Source organism: Saimiri boliviensis, chromosome X (assembly GCF_048565385.1).
Source record: "Saimiri boliviensis isolate mSaiBol1 chromosome X, mSaiBol1.pri, whole genome shotgun sequence".
Lineage (NCBI taxonomy): Eukaryota > Metazoa > Chordata > Mammalia > Primates > Cebidae > Saimiri > Saimiri boliviensis.
In genome coordinates, this window is record NC_133470.1 from 104,621,663 (window position 1) to 104,642,437 (window position 20,775).

Here is a 20,775-nt window from a genome sequence, read left to right on the forward strand (position 1 = left end):
ATGTTAAGTCAGAATGGTTGAAGCATGAGAAATGACACCATCATCTTGTACAAAAAAAAAATAATAATAGAAAAAAAGAAACTGGCAAAAGGAAGTACCTCTTAGAAAGCTGTTGCAGTATTTACGATATGAAATATTAAAGTTTTGAATTAGATGGTGGCAGTAGGAAGGGGAAACTAGAGATGGAATTGAGACGCAGATGAAGCCAACATGATTAAGTAGAAAGAAGTGGATATTTCACTCCAGCTTACTGACCTGAAGCTCATCTTAACATCAGGTTTCTTTGAAGTTGCAGTGAAAGTCTGCCATACTTTTGTTTGTTTTGCTTTAGATGCTATCTTGTCCACGATCGTATCTTTTGTGCCTAGTGCATGTTGGGACCTTGAAAAATATTTGTTGAATGAAACATGAGGTTGTTGAAACACTTTGAGAGAGGTAGATATATATGGGCTCAACTGAGAGGTACACAGAGATCTCTTAATCTGCAGCTGTACTTTAACTCCCAGTTCAGTTTTTACTCAAATATGGATGAAAATTGTATACACCCATGTGCCAACTTTCCTCACTCAACCACATTTTAACCTAGATTTGATGGCCTACAGTTTGCTGATATTTGCAAATTTAATTCCATCCCCTAACATTATAGAAATATTATTTGACCAAATGCTGCTGGATACTCTCCAACGGTTACATTTTGAGTGCTTTTTATCTTATATATGTATTTTTTTTTAAATTTACTTAGTGGCCATTGTTAAGTGTTATTTTTAAAATAATTAGTGTAATTATGTAGTAATAGTCTAGCATTTTTTTTTGTCTTAAAATGTTTGAAGTTGAATTTTACAGCAGATGGGTAGCTTGCAAATCAAAGTATTCTTGAAAGCATAATGAGTGCTAATAAGGTGATTCTGAATCAAGTACGAGCTCATAATCTTCAAAAAGGGATTTTTTTGAAAAAGGTGACCGCCTAGTTCAAAAAATACATATTTAAAGTTTAATAAAGAACTCTTGTTCTAAATACACAGTGACATTTTGAAAGTCCAAAAAGTTTGAACATAGAAAGACAAAGAAAAATTATAATAGAGAGAGCCCATGAATTGACACTTAAGAAAACCTACAATAACTGTAATTTGGTCCAAGCAATATGCTTTTAAAAGAAATGGGAAAATAATAAGAAAGTAATTTCAACATGGAAGTTTAAGAAAGGATCTCTAGGCTTATGTATTGTATCTTCTTAGAGTTTGTACAGTCAGCCCAATCTCTTAGACCTTCTCCATGTTCATCTCCATTCCTGGATAGTGATTGCTGGTTTTCAGAATAGGTGATCCTGAGGTCTTGGTGCAATCCTCAGTAACCAAGATATGTTCAGGTTTGGACAACTGACTCTGCTTTCAAAAACAGGGAAGGTGTCTGGGACATTTGCGAAAAGAGTTTCAACAAAAAATAAAATTTAAAATGATTTTTAAATATTTAGCATCATTCAGCTGATGTCGACTTTTGGCAATGATTTCTATAATTGTGGCTTGCATATTTTAATAGGCAACTGACAGATAAAACAGAACCAAGACTATCTCCCCCTTTTTCCAAATTCTTGAGGCCTCACTTTAGTGGCGTGTGACATTTACTTCATTTTTGAAATGATAAAACATTTAAACATGTTTCACTTATTTCTCCCCAAATTTTCCTATTGTCCCACTAAAGAAATACCTTAAAAAAGTGACATTGGTTCCGATTCAGAGATTAAAAAAAAAAAAAAAAAAAGATGAAGGAAAGAAGGAAGAAAAGAGGGAGAGAGGGAGGGAGTGAAGGAGACACCCATTGAGAAAGGCTTTTAATTCTGAAATACTTCAGCTCAAATAGTAATGTATTTGTAACAAAAACATAAGGAAAGGGTAATGAATAGAGTGACATACTCATGAAAAGATGGTAATATACAGAGTAGGATTCCTTCATCCCCAAGAGAGAATTATTTGTGACATTTTTATCACATATTTTTTATTATAAACTCCTCTGCTTTCGTAAGCAGAAATGAAGAGCTGTGATTAATTATGGCTGAGAGAAAGCTCATTCTCCCTATGGAACTTGCTCTTCCTCCTTTTCGAAAGCACCACTAAACATACAGCACTAGCCACCTTTGATCTCCCTATTGCTCACAACCTCCAAGCAGGTGTCAAGCTCTCTGTCCCCCCAGCACAACTCCTCATGCTTCTATAGTTACGAGAGAGAGGAGGTTTGTAAACCCCTGGTGGGCAGTTTCCGTGTCATAGTTTTCGTCCTTTCTTCTACAGTATCTAGCACAGTTTTTACTTTTATAAAGTAGAGGTATTTATTAGATGCTTTATTTTATCAGGCAACAGGAACAAATGCAATTCAGTGCATTTTCCTATTTACTGTGGTTGCCAGAAAGCTCACAGCTATGTTTTGGGCCCAGCTGCAGCAATTAACCTTAGTCTAGAATTTTAAAGTTTTTGATACAATTATCTCCATTGTTCTACCCTCTCCATTATATCAGTCTTTACACTTACTGTAATAATGTTACTGCAAAAATATCTTTCTTGAAGGTCATTTCGAAGGCTGGTGAGAAAAATGTAATTGTCTAAGAAGTAAGAGAGCAAGTCAACAACAGAAGGGGCTAATTCTATTTCTAAATTTCTTATCTGCAGCTTAGAAGGCTATCTGAGTGATTTTCATGTGGACGTGTATTCCAGCCATTCCAGTATGGTTAACTGGGGGCCTCAGTTTAAAATGGGCTTCCAGTGATACTCACAAGTAAACCAAATGCAGCTGGGGCTACTTGTAAAACAGAAAGGAATAAATAACAAATACTTGAAACTCCTTAGACATTTATTTTTTTTTTTCATTAGGAAAAAAAGAGAAAGAGTTGTATGAGATGTATTTTTTCCTTACTGCTTCGCCGCAGGGTGCAATTGAACTTGTATTCAGTGCTTGTTTTGAGGTTTAGTAATCTATTGATACTTCAGCTTTCGATCATCTGTGCTGAAACGCTGTGTTCAGCGTTGGGTTGTTTGGCTAATCGATGTGGAAAGTATTTTCCTCCCTTTAGCTTGTTTTTTTTCTAGGTATCTTTTTTTTTTTAGGGATGAGGAGAAGGGGTAATGTTCTCGAATGACTGGGATTTCTGCAGTCAGTAAAGGTATGAGTTTATTGGAGAGCTGAGGAGCAGTTTATAAAGAATCCTATATTTGTTTAAATTTGGGTACATAGCAAACATTTCAAAAACACTCTGGAAATGTTTATACAACAAATGTAAGCAACATACAATACAGAGCTCTCACATACATACTCACCATCATAACTAATAGCCCTACTTTGTAAACAGAAAATGAATGTGTTTCCTAGGAGTAGTAGAATAGATTTTGAGAAGGCCAATCCTTTTTCATGACCTGAACTGGCCTTCTTTTACGTGACTGCTAATACCATTACTGATGTCAGAGATGTGGAATTAAGATGTCCAAATTTCTTCAATATGACCTTTTGGAAATGGAATTATCAGTACCATAAGGAAATGCTTAGCAAATAACTTAATCCATTGTTGGATAGGACAGTATTCCCTTAGAGAAGGGGTTCTCACAAGTGTGATGAATGGACTAGCAGCATCAGCTTCACCTGGGCATATTTGAAATGTAAATTCTCACCTCACCCACACCTACTGAATCAGAAACTCTGGGGGTAGGCCTGGCACTTTGCCTTTGAAGAAACTCTCCTGGTGATTTGAGCAAACAGTGAAGTTTGGGAACCATTAATTTAGAGAAAACCATAATTGGTTTAGCAGGATGTCGATTAAAGATGATGTGGGGTTTTTTTAAATTTTTTATTGCATTTTAGGTTTTGGGGTACATGTGAAGAACATGCAAGATTGTTGCATAGGTACACACATGGCAGTGTGGTTTGCTGCCTTCTGTCCCCTCGCATGTATCTGTCCTTTCTCCCCATGCTATCTCTTCCCACCTCCCCACCCCCCCGTCCCTCCCCCATTTTCCCCAAACGGACCCCGGTGTGTAGTGCTCCCCTCCCTGTGTCCATGTGTTCTCATTGTTCAACACCCGCCTATGAGTGAGAACATTCGGTGTTTGATTTTCTGCTCTTGTGTCAGTTTGCTGAGAATGATGGTTTCCAGGATCAAAGGATGATGTTTTAAAGCTTCAGAATTCTCAGGACTCTGTGTTGTTTCTCCAGTGTCTTCTCCTTCCTCATCACTTGTCCAAACGGCCCTTTCTTGATATATATTCAGATCTCTTGGAAGGAAAATGATGTCTGTTCTGGAAGATTTATGTTTCTTTGGGATACCTATTATATTTTCCCTCCAAGGAGCATCACATTGCTTTTTAGCTGAGAAAAGGCTCTGAGAGGTATTGCATGAAAGACAGCAGTTTAGTTCTGTTTAACCCAAGAATTTCTCTAAATCCTTTGATCACAGAACCCTATCTTTGTGGAGCATAGAGAAACTTGTCATAGAATATTACATAAGAGGTGACTGGCCAAGAATCATGCTGGTGTCTAAATGTGTGGAACCCAAAAGAAATGAAGTTGTTTTAATTATTTATTTATTATAACCCTTTGAAAGGATTAGTAACTTTTTTGTACTGCAAAGGCTTTATTGTAGGTGTTAATAGCTGCCACACATGGACATTCAAAATTTCATAGTAGCAAGTGTGAAAGCAAAACGATGTGTCTATGTATATATATAAACACACACACACACGAGCATATTTAGACATTTCACACTTATATGAGTCAATCTTCACTTCCATAAGGTTAGCCTATTAAGATGAAAAATAAGAAAAATGAAAAATTAGCTCCAACATTTATAAACGGTTTTCTAACGAGATTCAATTTTATTATTTTGCCAATTTATTTAAATGATATTTACAATCACTTAGCCACAATTATTTTTTAATATTTTAAGCACCCTTAACATCTTTTACAATCTCTTATTTGGCTTTGTCTTTCTAACTTACCAGGAAAAAAAAATGTCTTGCCTGGTTTCTTTTTATTGTTTTAATATATATTATAAGTAAAATATAGCAGTACCCATGGCAAAGTTAGAATAAAAATAGTACCAACTAGAGTGTGATGCTCTGTGCTTTTTTATATAATACAAATGTCTTTGAATGTTTTATTCATTATGATTTTAAAGTGGATGTACATTATGCTAAATCTTAAACTTGTGATGGTAAAAGAGTGTCTCTTGACTAGATAAACTAGTCTCCTAAGTAGGCACTGGCTTATTACCACTTAAAAAGAAAAAGGAGCAATAATTCTTTTCTCCTTTTAGTTATTTATAAGGATGAAATTAAAGCTTGGGTCTGCTTCTTTATCCTCTGCCTTTTCACCTAGAATACCACTAAGTTGTGGGAGCAGCAATTATTTAACAATAATATCCAGTTCTAATAAGAGAAGTGTCCTCAGTTTTCTAACATTATCCATATATAAATTCCCTCCCTAGGCACATAGTAATTTATATTACTCATATAATTGGTAATTACTCTATGATAATATATTACCTCTTTTAGGGAGGTAAAATAAAGTAGTTATAATCTGTCAGAGTTTTTATACTTAATTCTCAGAAAATATTTTAGTTCTATTGTAAAGAACTAATAAAGAAAAATATATTTTTGACATTTTGTACTGATTTTTCTTTCAAACTTACTAAATTTTGCTTTGTTCCTTTTTCCCTTCAAAGCATGTAGGAAGCATGTAGGGGCAGGAATTATTTCTAGAAAAGTTAACACAATTGGAAAATAATTTACCGATGATCTAAAAGTAATTAGAATTCAGGGCACTAGAATCTCAGCTTAGCACTCTTTCTAATAAAACACTGTATTCCTATTAAAACTTAAATTCATTTCTTCTTTGGGAACAGATACATTAGAGGTCAGAGTATGAACAACCTGTGACCTGCTTCCAAAACAGTTGATTCTTATAACAGTGGATTTGTTTGTTGTTGTTATTATTTTCCTTATTATATTGTGTTTAGAAGTATAAGTACACTTTTGGATTCTCCATGTTCAGTTGTCTGGTCACTTTTTTTTTTTTTTTTTTTTTTTTTTTTTCCTGAGACAGGGTCTCACTCCATTGCCTGGGTTGGATCATGGCTCACTGTATCCTGCCTCAACCTCCCGGGCTCAGGTGATCCTCTCACCTCAGCCTCCTGAGGAGCTAGGACAGCACGCATGTGCCACCATGCCCAGCTAATTTTCTTTATTTGTTTTTAGTAAACACAGGGTTTCCCCATGTTGCCTAGGCTGGTTTCGAACTCCTGTGCTCAAGCAATTCTCTACCTCAGCCTCCCAAAGTGTTGGGATTACAGGCATGAGCCACCATGCCTGGCTCACGTTTTATATAACAGGCAGATTATCTAGTATTATCATCAAAATGTCTGTAACACTTCATTTTAAAACGCTGTAGAGAAACCTGAATGATAAATTGTAGACTAGAATTGATGTGTTTATTTTATTGGTATGTTTACATGATGCAGCCACATATTAAAATTTGTATTTGAAGCCCTTTGGTTTTATTTTGTGAATAATGTTTACTTAACCAAAAATAAATTGACAATAAAGAAAAGAAGGGAAAGAAACATAACTTGTACATTTAAAGCACTGAAAAAGTCAAACCCTAGTGCCCAAGCCCACAGATCATCACCTCTATTTTGCAGTATCTCAAAATATATCTACTTTACGGTCATTTAACTAAAACCTCCACTGAAACTGAGCTTTCGGTGGGGTAGTGATGTGTTCAGTTCATGTACATTCTTGTTTGCCTCTGTCCTTAGGGGAATGAAATGCTCAGAAGAACACTTTGTACCATTTTGTGTTAAGGTTGATCTTTTCTCATCATCTGGAGACTTTCTCTGCTTTGTGATAGTGTCGAACCGACAGCACTCACTTGTCATCTGAGTAAACTTGATTCTGAATGGCACTATGGTGTTTTTAAAAGATTATTCTCTTAGAGTAGTGATGATAGTCATGAAGTGCACAGACCACCTCTTTGACTGAGTCCTACTTCCATTGGTTCTCAGTCTCCATGGTATATTGCTGGACTGTTACTTTTGTCAGGTCATGGCCGTTTATGCTTAAGTCCACATGACCCAACTCCTGATAATTGGACATTGCTTCTCCCAAACCAACCAGCAAAATGCTACTGTGCAAACAGTTACTAAAAACTGTGTTAAGAGATAACATGTTTTGCTAATTGTTCTGCTTCAGGAATTATGGAAGGCTGTTTCTAACATTTGGTTTCCTAAGGCCAGGTGCAGTGGCCCACGCCTATAATCCCTGTCACTTTGAGAGGCAAGTGGATCACTTGAGCCCAAGAGTTCCAGATCAGCCTGTGCAACATAGGGAAACCCGTCTTTACAAAAAATACAAAAATTAGCTGGGCATGGTGGTGTGCATCTGTACTACTCAGGATGCTGAGGTGGGAGAATTACCTCAGCCTGGGAAGGTTGAGGTTACAGTGAGATGTGATAGTGCCACCACTCCAGCCCGGGCAACAGAGTGAGACCCTATCTTAAAAACAACAACAACAACAACATTCAGTTACCTTGTCTTATTCATTCTCAAGTCATCCGAGATCCCTAGGTTCTGAACAAAATAAAGTTGCCATAAATTTGGGCTACTGACTGATGTCTGGACATACCTAACAGTCAGTTGATATGTAGTCTTTGTTATAATCTTAGCAGGAAAGTGGTGGGCCAGACAGTATAAATATTTGAACCAGTTCATTCCTCTATTTAGAACTGTCACAGTATTATGAAGCAAAGTATCCTGATGGAGTGTGAGCTCTGGACCATAGAACACATGGGTTCAAGTCCTAGCTCTGCTACTTATTAGTTATGTCAGGTTGGGCGTGCTTCTTCACTTCTTAGTGCCCTGTTTCCTCAATTGTGAAGATTAAATGAGATAATGCATATAAAGCACTTTGAACAATGCCTGGCACATGGTAAATCTACAATAAAGTTAGCCATTAATATTCAGGTGGACATGGTGTGAAAAACTGGAAACCAGTTTACAGTATTCTAAAAAATTTCTGAGATCAGTTTTGTTTTTATGACTACTTTCATGATATTAATAGAAAATATAATTTTATGGGAGCCTCAACCTGGTGTCTGTGTATCAACAACTGTCTCATGCCAAGTAACATGAGCTAAAGCTGTATATATAATATCTGCAGCTTATGCATAAGTGATTTGAATTAGTTAACATCAAAAAGGTCATTTGACTTTATATGCAAGAGTCTAGTATAACAAGTCAATGCAAAACATGAAACAATGTAAAACCAAATGAATACTCCAGTTATCTTTAGTAGAAAAAGATTAGCACCCTGATGTTTTATACTATCTCGTTTCTTTCACTCTATCCATTTTGTCAAAATCTTTGAGAGTGGAATTTGATTTACCTTATTTAACAGATATAAACTGACTTATTTTTTCAAAAAGACATGTTTTCTGATTTTATCTTGATTTTGAGGGAAAGTACAACTGAGCTAGAGTAGATTTATTTTTTCTCACCAAAATAAGGATTCCACTAATTAAAAGGCACTGACTAGAATATCACCATGGCCTGAATGACCCCAGAAATCCTTTCGTGCTTAATATAGAGGATGTACATTTTTAATGAACACTACATCTTTAGACATGTGCTACTCTTCTAATAAGTCTTGTTCCAGCTGTTTAAATTGACTAAAGGAGTACAGTTCATAGATTTTGAAGGTAACTAATTAACTCTCTGTTCTTTGCTTTATTTTTTCCTTGCTTTGGGTGTGGAGCTGTGCATCCTTTGGCAGTGGTCATATTTCAACTTCTTCTCCGTAAGGCCATGAGACATTTATGGTTGAAACATTGATTTATTTTAAAGCAAAAAGCCTCCCTTTATCACTATTTTCTTTAACCCCATTTTTAGTTACATTGTTTGTGGAGGGCCTTGTTTAGTTCTTTAAATACTGGGAACAGTTTCATCATCATTAAATATTAACTGCTCACTGGAAGCAGAAGTGAGCTTCATTAAGGTTGCTGTATTTACTAAATTCGACTGGAAGAGGAACATTTTAAGACACAGACACATATCTGAAAAAGAGAGTGAAGAAAGGAAGAAAGGAAGAAAGAAAGAGAGAAAGAGGAAGGAAAGAAAGAAAGAAAGAAAGAAAAAGAAAGAAAAGAAAGAAAAAAAGAAAGAAAGAAATCTCAGCAGTTTCATTAGAGCTTTGTCAATTGTGTTCATATCTCTGAAACATTTCATCCAAAATGAAAGTTACATTTTGGAGGAAACTTAACATACTTGGTAGATAGTCAGGACAGGCACAATGGATCTTTATTTTATAAGAGAAAACATTTGTATCAATACCTTGTTTTCATGTCTGTAGAACAAAAGCAAACAGTAAGTTGGCCTAATTTTCAGATGCTTTTTGAAAGAATCACTTGGCTAAAAATGCCACTTAAATACACGATACATTTAGAGTTTGAAATTTTCTATGGGAATTTGCCTGATACTCTAAACTACATACAATTTTGTTTTATTTTTAATTAATAATTATTATGGGAACATAATAATTGTGCATATTTATGGGATACATGTGATATTTTGATATAGTCATACAGTGTGTAATGATCAAATCAGGGTAATTGGGGTATCCATCACGTGAAACCTTTATCATTTCTTTGTATTAGGAACATTCCAATCCTACTCTTTTAGTTATTTTAAAATATACGATAAATTGTTATTAACTATAGTCACCTTATTGTGCTACTGAATACTTGAACTTATTCCTTCTATCTAACTGTATTTTGTGCCCATTAACCATCCCCTCTTTATAAACTCCTTCTCACTACCCTTTATAGCCTCTGGCAATGATCAGTCCACTCTCTATCTTCATGAGTTCAGTTTTTTGTTTGTTTGTTTTTTTAACTCTCATATGAGTGAGAACGTGCAGTATTGATCTTTCTGTGCCTGTCATATTTCACTTAACATAATGTTCCCCAGTTCCCATCATGGTGTTGCAAATGACAGAATTTTGTTCTTTTTTGTGGTTGAATAATATTCAATTGTGTAATGTACCACATGTTCTTTATCCATTCATCCGTTGATGGAAACTTAAATTGATTCCATATCTGGGCCATTGTGAATAATGCTGTAGTAAATACAGGGGTACATCTCTTTGAAATACTGTTTTCCTTTCTTTAGGATAGATACCCAGCAATGGGATTTCTGGAGCATATCATAGTTCTGTTTTTGGTTTAACCTCCATACTGTTTTTTATGGTGGCTGTGCTAATTTACATTTGCACCAACAGTTGCCTACTGCCTGCAATTTTAATAACAAGTTAGCACAAAGGTTTCAGTAGAACTTTTGGTGATGAAATATGTATTTTCCCTAACAAAACATAAACTTAGTCCATGCCTCAAAAGTATTTTAATGGCAGTCCATATCACCAAGTAAAAACTTTCTACATGGAAATTCCACTTTTGCTTATTATAAAGTGGAGACATTTGGCTTAATTGGGGGGTTGAAACATAATTTCACACTGATTAACAACCATTTCACCCTGTAAACAACCATTTTGGTACCATGTTTTACATTTCTTTATCTGAAAGAAGATTCATGTTTAACAAAAGAGGAACTGATTTTCATCTTTATACCCCTAATTTAAAAATGCAGAGGTAAACCAATAGCTATATCTATCCTTTGTATAAAGTTTGAGTGGAGAGCTATGTGGCTGGTTATAAAGACATAATTATTTAATTCATTCTGAGCAGCACACTGAGTCCAGCAAAGATAAATTGTTTAACTCTGAGAAATAATCAGTGCCTTTCTCACTATATACTCTTCACATACATTTGTAAGATATTTTTGCAAATTAAATTTTGCTTTGAAACTTTTCATTTTACTTAGAGACAGGAAATTTAATTTTGTCAAGTAGAAACCCCAAGGTTTAAGGTTAGTGCAAAACTAAAACCCTTTGGAGTTGAGGAGATTACCCAATACATTCTGACTTCCCAGGTTTCAGTACAGCAAAAACTCACTTGAGAGCCTTAAGTCATGGAAAGCCTAAAATAATTAGCATGGTTTCAGGGGGCAGAAGTCACAATGTAGGAAAGCCAGTTAGACAGAGAAGGCTTGATGTTCTTACTTCAGAAGTTGCTTGACTAAAGCCTTCAAATGAAAGAAGAAAGCCACGGCAACCATTTGGAAAGATCTGATGAAACTTACAGCTTTGAAAAGGGGTGTTGGGAAGATGATTGTGGGATGTTACTTTGCAATCATAGGAAAATATCCATCTTGTTAGCTTTTGGGAGATCATGGATGGGCAAAATGTCATTTCAACAGAAAAGCCATTTTTTGGGAGTTCACTCTATTTTTCTATTTAAGAGAGAAATCAAAATGAAAGTATGAAGGAAAACTAACTTAACCTGCAAAACACCATACAATTTGGTTTAAGCTTTAGTTTATTTACCTATAGAATGAGGAAGTTCGATTAGATCAGCATTTTCCTAAGGGTACACTAAAGAGAGATGTTAACGGGAATATCATGAAAAACGGGGGCATGGTTTCTGAGTTAAACAATATTGGGAAATGCTGGGTTAACAAAGGTAACTAGGTTTCTTTACTTTAGGACATGTGAGAGCCTTCATCATACTCTTGTGTATAGTCAGCATGCAAGAGAGGAATATAAAGTGACATATCTTATACTCGACTGACCAGTGAATCCAGCGTTTGAGGTTCCTGTCTTGGGATTAGTTGTCTGTGGTACACACTCTGGCAAATGCTGGACTAAATGATCTCTAAGAGCCTTTCTAGCTTTACCATTTGATGTTTCTATGATATGTCCATAAACATATAAACTTCCCCAGAGCAGTACAATTTTATTATTTCTGACCTTACTAATTCTTAATCTTTGATCATTCCAATGAAAGCGTCTGCATTCTTAATGAAAAAATAAATTCAGGACTGTGTCTAGCAATTGCTTAAATGTTCACGATTGTAATGTGAGGCTATTATGGATTGCCATTTTTCTCAAATATATTATTTGGTTCTTTAGAATTAGCCATACCTCTCTACTTTGCATTCTTTTAATGTGAGTAATCAAGGATTGACTGAAAAAGATATCTATGCAAATAATGGCTATTCATCTGCATGCTCTGAATCTGGACCTTCATAGAGCTTATGTGTGCATATAGAAATATAATGCTAAGCGGTCATTTTCCGGCACTTTTTGACTGCTTAGCATTCTGTTTCTATATGCACACATAAGCTCTATGAAGGCAGGGCTGAAGGAAAAAAAAAAGGTTAACCACCCCTCACATCTGCACACACAGCTAAAAGCCTTAAAAATCTTAAAAGCCTTATCTTTATGTAACACTTCATATACTCAAAAATCTATGTGTAAATTTGGAGTTACATGTTAGGCAGGTGTTGGTCACACACCATCCCCCTCTTCATTCTAGCCTAAAGGGGGAGCTCCAGTGGACATCGAGGGTATTTAAATATACTGTTGCGCCACCAGTGGGTGGGAAGGTGGAGTGGCTGCCAGGGTAGCGAGCCGTGTGAAGCTTTTGGTGGGAGGAGCTATGGATCAAAAATTGCTGTCTCTTACAGTCAACTTCCTTAAATTTCCTTGCAGCTGATCAGGTAAGCTGGGGCTGAGAGTGCCTTCTACTTTACTCCGGGCAGATGAAGGCCTGAGAGAGCCTGGGCTGATTTCATAAAGAGGGCTGCTAAGAATCTTAAGGTAAAGAGGTAAAATGGGTTTTCAAGGATTTGCCTTTATTGAGCTCAACTCATCAAGGTAGAAACAGAGTGGGAGAGGGCTGCCGATAAAATATTGTATGGGGCATACTTATACTAAAAAAGAAAAATTCACTGTTTATCTGAAATTCAAATTTACCTGGGAGTCTTGCATTTTTATTTGATAAACCTGGCATCTCTAGAGAGGATCCTAAGCAGAAGCCCAAGCCGGGGAACGAAGGGGGCAAGCAACTGGTACCCTCTTTGTCCTGGCTTCTAAATCGTTGTGGCAAGTGAATGGATGGGGTGTCCAGAAAAAGGAGGTAAAGAACCCTAGGAGCCGGAGATTTGACCAATGGGTCAGAAATACCTCCTTATGTTGTTTCTTAATGAAGTTCATGTAGAAGGAGCTTTTTGAAGTTATGTGATTTTGCGCGTGTTTCATTTCTTGGAGTAACAAACTGAGTACCATTACTTTTTCTCTCCCATTTGTTCCGTTTTTGATGACATTTTGTGTTGGCAGCTATCAGCTAATCTAAAGACAGCGTCTAGGAATACTGAGCATCAGGAATGCCTTCCGACTTTTGATAATTTGGTACCAATGTGCTTCGTTATGTTTGGATTTTAATTTTATTCTGGTTGGCTGGGTTTGTAAATAGATGATGCGTTTTTGATGAGCTTATTATTGACTAGTCATTCAGTTAATATTTTTCTACAGGGATGGACGGTATTCGATGAGAGCCGTGGTAAGAAGTGTGTAAGTGGGGTGGGAGAGGGCAGGAAGTAGATTTAAGGTATTAGTGAGGCAGGCTTGCTTTCACTGTTAACAGCTTCTGGGATTTTTATTGTTATTTGCTGTTCAAAAAATTTCAAAGCAAAAGATCAAGCTCATGATCATTTGAAAATAAATGTTTAACGTACATGAAGCTAAGCGTGGGTCATGAAGGGAAGCCGAAAACATTTTTCTTGTAAGACGGCATATGCATTAGAGAGCCACAAGAAGGCCCCACCTGCTGTGATTTTCCTAAAGCCACCTTTGTCTTAGTAGCTTCAGGGAATTTGACTTGCGGCTTGTTCAGAGAAATTCAGGATGGGGGTGGGGCAGTTGGAGAACGCAGTTTTTTTCTAAACTGACCCTGGAAATGCAGGGCCTTCCTGGGCAGGCCCAGGTGCTGATTAGATATGGATCTGCTGCTGGCTCCTTTATTCATCCGGTGGGGCCCTATATCCTGAGGGCCTTTGTGGCCAGAGACCCCTTGGAATCAGACCAGAGTTTGTGTTTGTGGGTCTTATGGAGTCATGTCACTTTTGGTTAAGTTATACTAAATTACCAGGATGCTTCAGCTATGATGGCCACATATTCCTCAGGGTCTATATTCACAGGAAAAATAAATTAGGAATTAGCTATTTTCTGGACCTGAATAGAATAACGGTTCCTTTGGAACAGACAGCCAGGAGCAGCCTCAGTCATGTGTTGACTATTGTTCTCTTGGAGGGAGAAGAAAGAACTTATGAAAGAAAATAGCAAGAGAAGCATTTAGGCTGCTAAGGCAGACTTAGTGTTATGCCCTATAAAATTATCATGAAGTTCAACAAACGTGTATGGAGGGGTGACTATTCATCAGGCGCACACACACATCCCTGGAGACTTAAGAAGAGGAAGATGTAGTTCTGCCTTTATACTGGCTCAAAGTCTAATAGAGGAGACAAGCATGTAAACAATTTATTGATGTGCACTGCGATAAGAGCTACGATAAAACTGAGTACAAGGTGCAGTTGGAAGCACAAAGGAGGGAGAGATAAATGGGGGCAGGAGTGGGGAGATGGTTCCAGGAAAATCTTTACAGAGGAAAAGCCATTTGAACTGAGAATCCATATTGGGTAGTGAAAGTCTGGAAACTTGGCTTGTGTGCTTACCGAGCTGCTTATGAATTACGACAAGTCACCTCATCCCTTTGGCCTTCACATTCTCTGTAAGATAAAAGTGCACAAGATGTTCCCTACAATCAGATTCAGCCCTAAACTGTTTCCATCCTGGGAATCAAATTATCTTAGTAGGCTATTTCAGAACAAAAGTGTGATTGTAGAGCCCAGTACTCCCTTTGTCATTGGGAGATCAAAATGTAAAAGTTCTCTGGAGGCAGATAGGCAAGAAAATCATTCTGCTCTCCTCCCAGCTTCTCGCCTATTCAGACTTACTATTTGGTTTGCACCAAAGTCATTGCCCTGTGTATGTGTGTATGGGCTGTGTCAAGAAAACAGAGTTGGGACAATATGAAGAAGGTGGGTACAGTGCTGGCTGCAATGGTGGCGGGTACTTAGCTAGCACTCCCCATGGGGATCGACGTTCAGCCTCATTAATTTTGCCTTCATTATATTTAGGAAATGGTTTATTAAAGAGTTTTTTCCCTAAATTTCTTGCCTGCATCTCACATTTAAAGTATGCAGAATTTTAAGTCTGCGTGTTGTGCATTTATGCCAACATTTATAGATGATACAATACTCAGAGGAGAAAATGATGCAGATTATCCATTTTTGTAAAGACAGAATTCTAAAAGGTAGAAGGTGGGAAATTTGCCAGTAGTATGCTAATATCTGGCTAATAACTCATTGCATGTTGATCTTGACTCAGGCTTTTCCTAGCTTTAATAAATGTGTGATGCACACTGGGGGCAGTTGGGCGGGGTAGGGGAGGTACAGCGGGGGTGGGGAGGGTGGGGAGGGATGACATGGGGAGAAATGCTGGATATAGTATACACCTAAAGTAAAATTAAAAATAAATAAATAAATAAATAAATAAATAAATCTGTGATGCTTTCAGGATCTAGCCAAACTGGTACATATGATTTGTAATTCTGAAATCACTGTTACTTCCTCTGAGAAGCCATGTCTATGCATGTAAGTATGTTACAGTGGGGCACTATCATCAGACTTTTTCATTTAATACATGATGATTAAAATGGAATAACAGCATTTTTCTTCACAGAACAAATCATCTGTTGGGTTCCTTGAGTGAACATTTAACTTTTAACTCTTGGCAGTCTAGCAGATCAGTGAGATTATGTATTTGAAAAGTAATCCAGTTATAATTGTATTTGAGAGAGAATATTTAGGAGTTTTTTTTTCTATATAACTCCATATGTATTTGACGAAGCAAGTCATTCTGCAAACAGCTGTTTCTCTTAAGATACTGTGGCTGACAAAGGGTAATTTGCAGCCTACCAGGTTCCTTTTCTTATTCTGATGTATGGTAGGGCTTTCTCTCATGAACATAAAGTACATTTCCCAGGGTTTTTCTACCACCCAGTGCATGGGAAGTCTTGTGTCTGACAAACTGTGACTCTCATAACTCCCTAGACATAGGTGGGATTTGAATCTCTACAATTATACCTTTTTCTCTTAGTCAAAGGCTTTGTATTCATTTGGGAGAAGCCTGAAGGTAGGAAAAAGGCAATAGATTGAATTTGGGAGGCTTTATACATGTTCTACAACGTATCCCTTTGTCTGTCATCAACTTCTTGATGCAGATGTACTTCAGAAATGTCATCGGCTATTTTCACCCTCTTCTTGCTGCTTTTTGAGTGCATTTTTCAAAGACAGTCAATGGGAAAGGGGAGCTGGAAGATTCATATGATTCATAGGTGTACTAGCACTTATTTCAGCAGATAATCACTTTCCTATTGAATCACTTTGCCATTTTCTTTACTCAGTAACACAGTGAAAGACCAGATGAGAATGACATGTTTTTTAAGCCCCAAAGGAAATGGAAAAGGAGGGAAAATGAGGCAAGCATAAATGAGCTTGCACTCTAGTCTCGTCAACGTTTCTTTAATCTCGACTGTATATGGGAGGGGGAGAGAGTTGATTTTCCTGTCCTGACTCCCCTTAGCTGCTGGTTTTAGTACATAGCCTGCTCTGCCAGAAGGTGGCGACTGTCATAGGTACAGTTACAGAGCCGTTTAAGACAGGGCCTGATACTTTGCACTAGTGTGTGCTAATTCTGAACCTATGGGTCTAGATTGGAAGAAGGAGGGCTTGGGACACCACTGACTTCGCTAGGAAAACCTGAAGGGTGATTTTTCAGAGCCAACATGGCTGCTGGGCTATCACACCAAACTGTTATAGACCCAGTGTGATAGGGTACCTTGTGGCCCACTCAGAGTGCTTAGGTGGCCTACGGAAAACATTGGAACCTTCCTAGTACAGAGTTATTGATTTTCCAAAGGACAGAAACAATAGATGATTACCTGCTTGACTGGGAGAGTCCCTCCCTAATCCTCACTCCATCTCAAACTTACATACTTTACCAAAGCCTTAATTCCATACAACGGATTAAAAAACAAGTGTTAACAGATGTCAAAAACCAAGTTTGTTCTCTCCCAAACACCAATTAAAGTATTTTGGCCTATAATTAAGTTTGGGCCTCTTGAAGAATGAACACTATGTAGAGGAGATTTATTATCACCAAGTGTTGTGCGTATAAATATATTACCCTGAGTTCTAAAGTTGTCTTGGAAAAAACAGGGGTATAGTTTTCTTTTGAAATGTTGTATTCCACAGATAACATAGATATTAAATTACTTGGTCTCCTCATCTATTGCTTGGATAGAGAATGCAGATTTTTTATTTTATAAGCTTTCTTGAACATAAACAGCAGTTTCTGGTAAGGTGATGTTGCTATGCATTTGCATTGTTATAGAATTAAATTATGGATTCTGTCATTCAAAATAGAAGCTTTATAAATCAAGTAAAATCTCATAACTAAGATGAATACTTTTATTTAAATCTCATGCTGCCTTGTATTCTGTATTTTAGTTTTATAGCCCAACTTGATACAATTTTTAAAAGTGATTCTTTTTTCTATTTCTGTGTACTGTTTTTGCTCTGCTAAACTCTCATTGTTTTCTAAGAAAAAGCTTAAGATAAGTTACTTTATGTAAAGAATATAAAAGCACAAAGGCATGTTCACTTCTTTATCGGTATATTGGCAGGAAATATGCCAAATACAGTGTGTTCTCGCCCTCCCTTCTTCTCCCTCTGATTACATTCAGTGTAGATGATATTAAAACTAAATTGTAACCAATGGTGAAATTCCAATTATTCTTTTTTCTTTATTTTCTTTAACTTATCTAATGTTTGGAATTCCTGAATATGAAAGACACTCTTCATTATGTAGTTTTTTTTTTTTTTTTTTTTTTTTTTGCAGTGGAGTTACAAATTGTGTTCTATGCTTGTGTATGCTAATTGTCTAAACAAGCTATCTGGGTGGCTCTGCAATCCTTAAGCAATGCTGCTCAGCAGCTGCCTAATTTCTTTTCTCACTACTGCTGTCAAACTACCCCAACGCATAGGAATTTGAGTGGTGGCCCTAACTGGAGTATGCAGCAAGATGAAAAATAGTCAAAGGAGAAGGAGGGTCAGGAGTAAGTTATTTAGATCCGGTTAGGCGGCAGGGTCTCCAAATGCAGCTGCAATTGATAATAAAAAGGACTGAAATTCAGAAAGGCGGTCAGGGGTAGAGATAGAGATTTAAGATCCAAACAATTGTAGAAATATTTGAAACTTTGAAAAAACTTAGTTTCTCCAGGGAAAAGACGTTAGAGAGGAGAGCAAGAGGATTTAGAACTGGGCCTTAGGGAAATCTTTAATGTTAGGATGTGGGAAGAGGAAGAGAAACCCTGAAGTAGAAGAGTAAACTAGCATGTTTGGCTGCAAAAGTCACCAAGTGCCACTGCCTCCATCAGCTGTTAATTCTGAGCCTGATCACCTCAGTTTTGTAGATGGGGAGTGGAGAATCTAGGAACTAAAGATCTCTGTCAATTTCTGTCTTGCTTCACGTTGGTGGGTGTAAAAAGAAGCTAATGGTTTCTCTCGGGGGTAGGTTTATGGGGAAAAGAGCCCTATTACTGTGATTTAGCACACACAGGGTTCTCTTTACATTCATTATATATGTTGAAATTGCACAGCTATTCCTAGGCTACTTTTGAGAATTTAGGAGGATTAGGTTAATACGATTCTTAACTTATCCTACCAATAAATTATTATTTCTCCGAGATTTGCATAGAAATATAAAAGTACATAAAACTAAGATATTTGATTTTATAAATCATTTTAATTTAATTTAATGTAAATTGAGCATTGGGAAAAACAAAAGGACTAACTCCACAGAAAACAATGGTGTCTTTTAATTTCTCACACTGCCTTTTAAGTTATACCCAGCTTCTTGCCAGAGGAGTTAAAACAATAGAGCCACCTTGTCCTAGTGATCTAATATTTAAAACGAGCAGTTGCAGTCCATCTGGGTTTGCATTATATGTAGCTCTAGAAAAGTTTTGAAGGACATGTCTTGATTCTCAATGAAATTATAGGAATGTTTTAATAACAAGATGACTAAACGATGAAGAAGTGATTGCATAAATTATGTAGGCATCATAAATAAGGAAGACGCATAGCATGTGTTGAATGAAAACACTTGGTGAACAAACTCATTTTTCTCTTGGGAATTCAGGTGGCCTAGCAGCTTGCACTCTTCCATCCAAAAAAATGTTGCCCTTTTGCTCCCCACCTCCCCCTCCCCCAATAACCTCATGTACTGTAAAGAATCTTAGCATCTGTGGGAAACAGAATTGTTTGCAGTTGTGCTTCCTTGAAAGGTTTATGGTGGACCTGGTAATCCAAATAAGAGAGACTCATTAGCTTCTTTGTATAGTGCTCATGAGTAAAACACAGTAATGGGTCACATTGTGACAATGTGATCAACAACTAGTCCAGCGACATCCTTTGCTGCTACGTAGTAAACATAATTAGCAGCCATGCCAGCATTTAGGTGACACCAAAAGCATGTTTGGTTCCACAGAACTGACATACTATCCTGTCTTGAAAGTGCTTAACATCAATAAAAAAAACATTGGATTTGCTGAGAATCCAAAATACACTTTGTTTTCCATCATGCAAGTGTAGATCATCTAGGGCCATTATCTCTGGATCCTAAAGAACAAAATGGCTGCCAAGCATAGGGATTTATTATTTCATTAACAGACTGTCAGTGAATTTCAGGGTGTTTCTCGCCTTATATGGATTCAAGAAGAAGAGTTTTGGAGCTTAGATCGTCCCCAGATAATGGAGTTCAAAATGTATCTATTTGTGTATAGTTTTAATGAAATGTTTTCCCTATTCTTCATTGTTAGGGTCGGTGTACTCGTGAGAACTGCAAGTACCTTCACCCTCCTCCACACTTAAAAACGCAGCTGGAAATTAATGGGCGAAACAATCTGATTCAACAGAAGACTGCCGCAGCCATGTTCGCCCAGCAGATGCAGCTTATGCTCCAGAACGCTCAAATGTCATCACTTGTAAGTCATAGCTATCTTTTGAAAATTGCCAATAAATATCTACAGTGGAATAAACTGGCAGGGACTTGAGGAAATTAGTTGCAACAGGATTTAGGACACAAACTAGTATGTTCATTGACACTACAGAGCTGTGCACATGAAGAGAGCAGTCAGGTGTGCTGCATTGAAAGCCTGGCTGCATTTATGCATGAGTTCAGTTTGTAAGAGAATATGGACGAAGGAGCAGGGACATTTTAAGATAAGAAGAGTTTTTATTTTTATTACATGGAAACCTTTGAATTCTAGGACATTAATTCAAACAGATTTTCTTGTTTGATGGGGATTTTGTTTTTTGTTTTTGTTTTTGTTTTTGTTTTTTCTTTTTGAGCCAGAGTTTCACTCTTGTTGTCCAGGCTAGAGTGCAGTGGTGCGATCTGGGCTCACTGCAACCTCTGCCTCCCGGGTTCAAACAATTCTCCCTCCTCAGCCTCCTAAGTATCTGGTATTACAGGTGCCTGCCATCATGTCCAGCTAATTTTTTTTGGTGTATTTTTAGTAGAGATGGGGTTTCACCATGTTGGCCAGGCTGATCCTGAACTGCTGACCTCAGGTGACCCACCCGTCTCAGCCTCCCAAAGTGCTGGAATTACAGGTGTGAGCCATTGCACCCAGCCTGTTGTTGCTTTTAAATACTTTCTATTCTG

General features: G+C 37.2%; 1 protein-coding gene across 3 annotated transcripts in view; it reads left to right on the forward strand.

Annotated features, from left to right (window-relative positions):
- The window catches only part of MBNL3 (muscleblind like splicing regulator 3), a 108,314-nt gene that overhangs the window by 61,874 nt on the left and 25,665 nt on the right, over positions 1 to 20,775 (forward strand). For all 3 annotated transcript variants that reach the window (XM_074392161.1, XM_074392160.1, XM_074392159.1), the window contains one exon: positions 19,928 to 20,092. In XM_074392161.1, coding sequence (XP_074248262.1) covers positions 20,039 to 20,092 — 54 coding nt within the window. In that variant the 5' untranslated portion in view covers positions 19,928 to 20,038. The remainder of the gene's footprint in view (positions 1 to 19,927; positions 20,093 to 20,775) is intronic.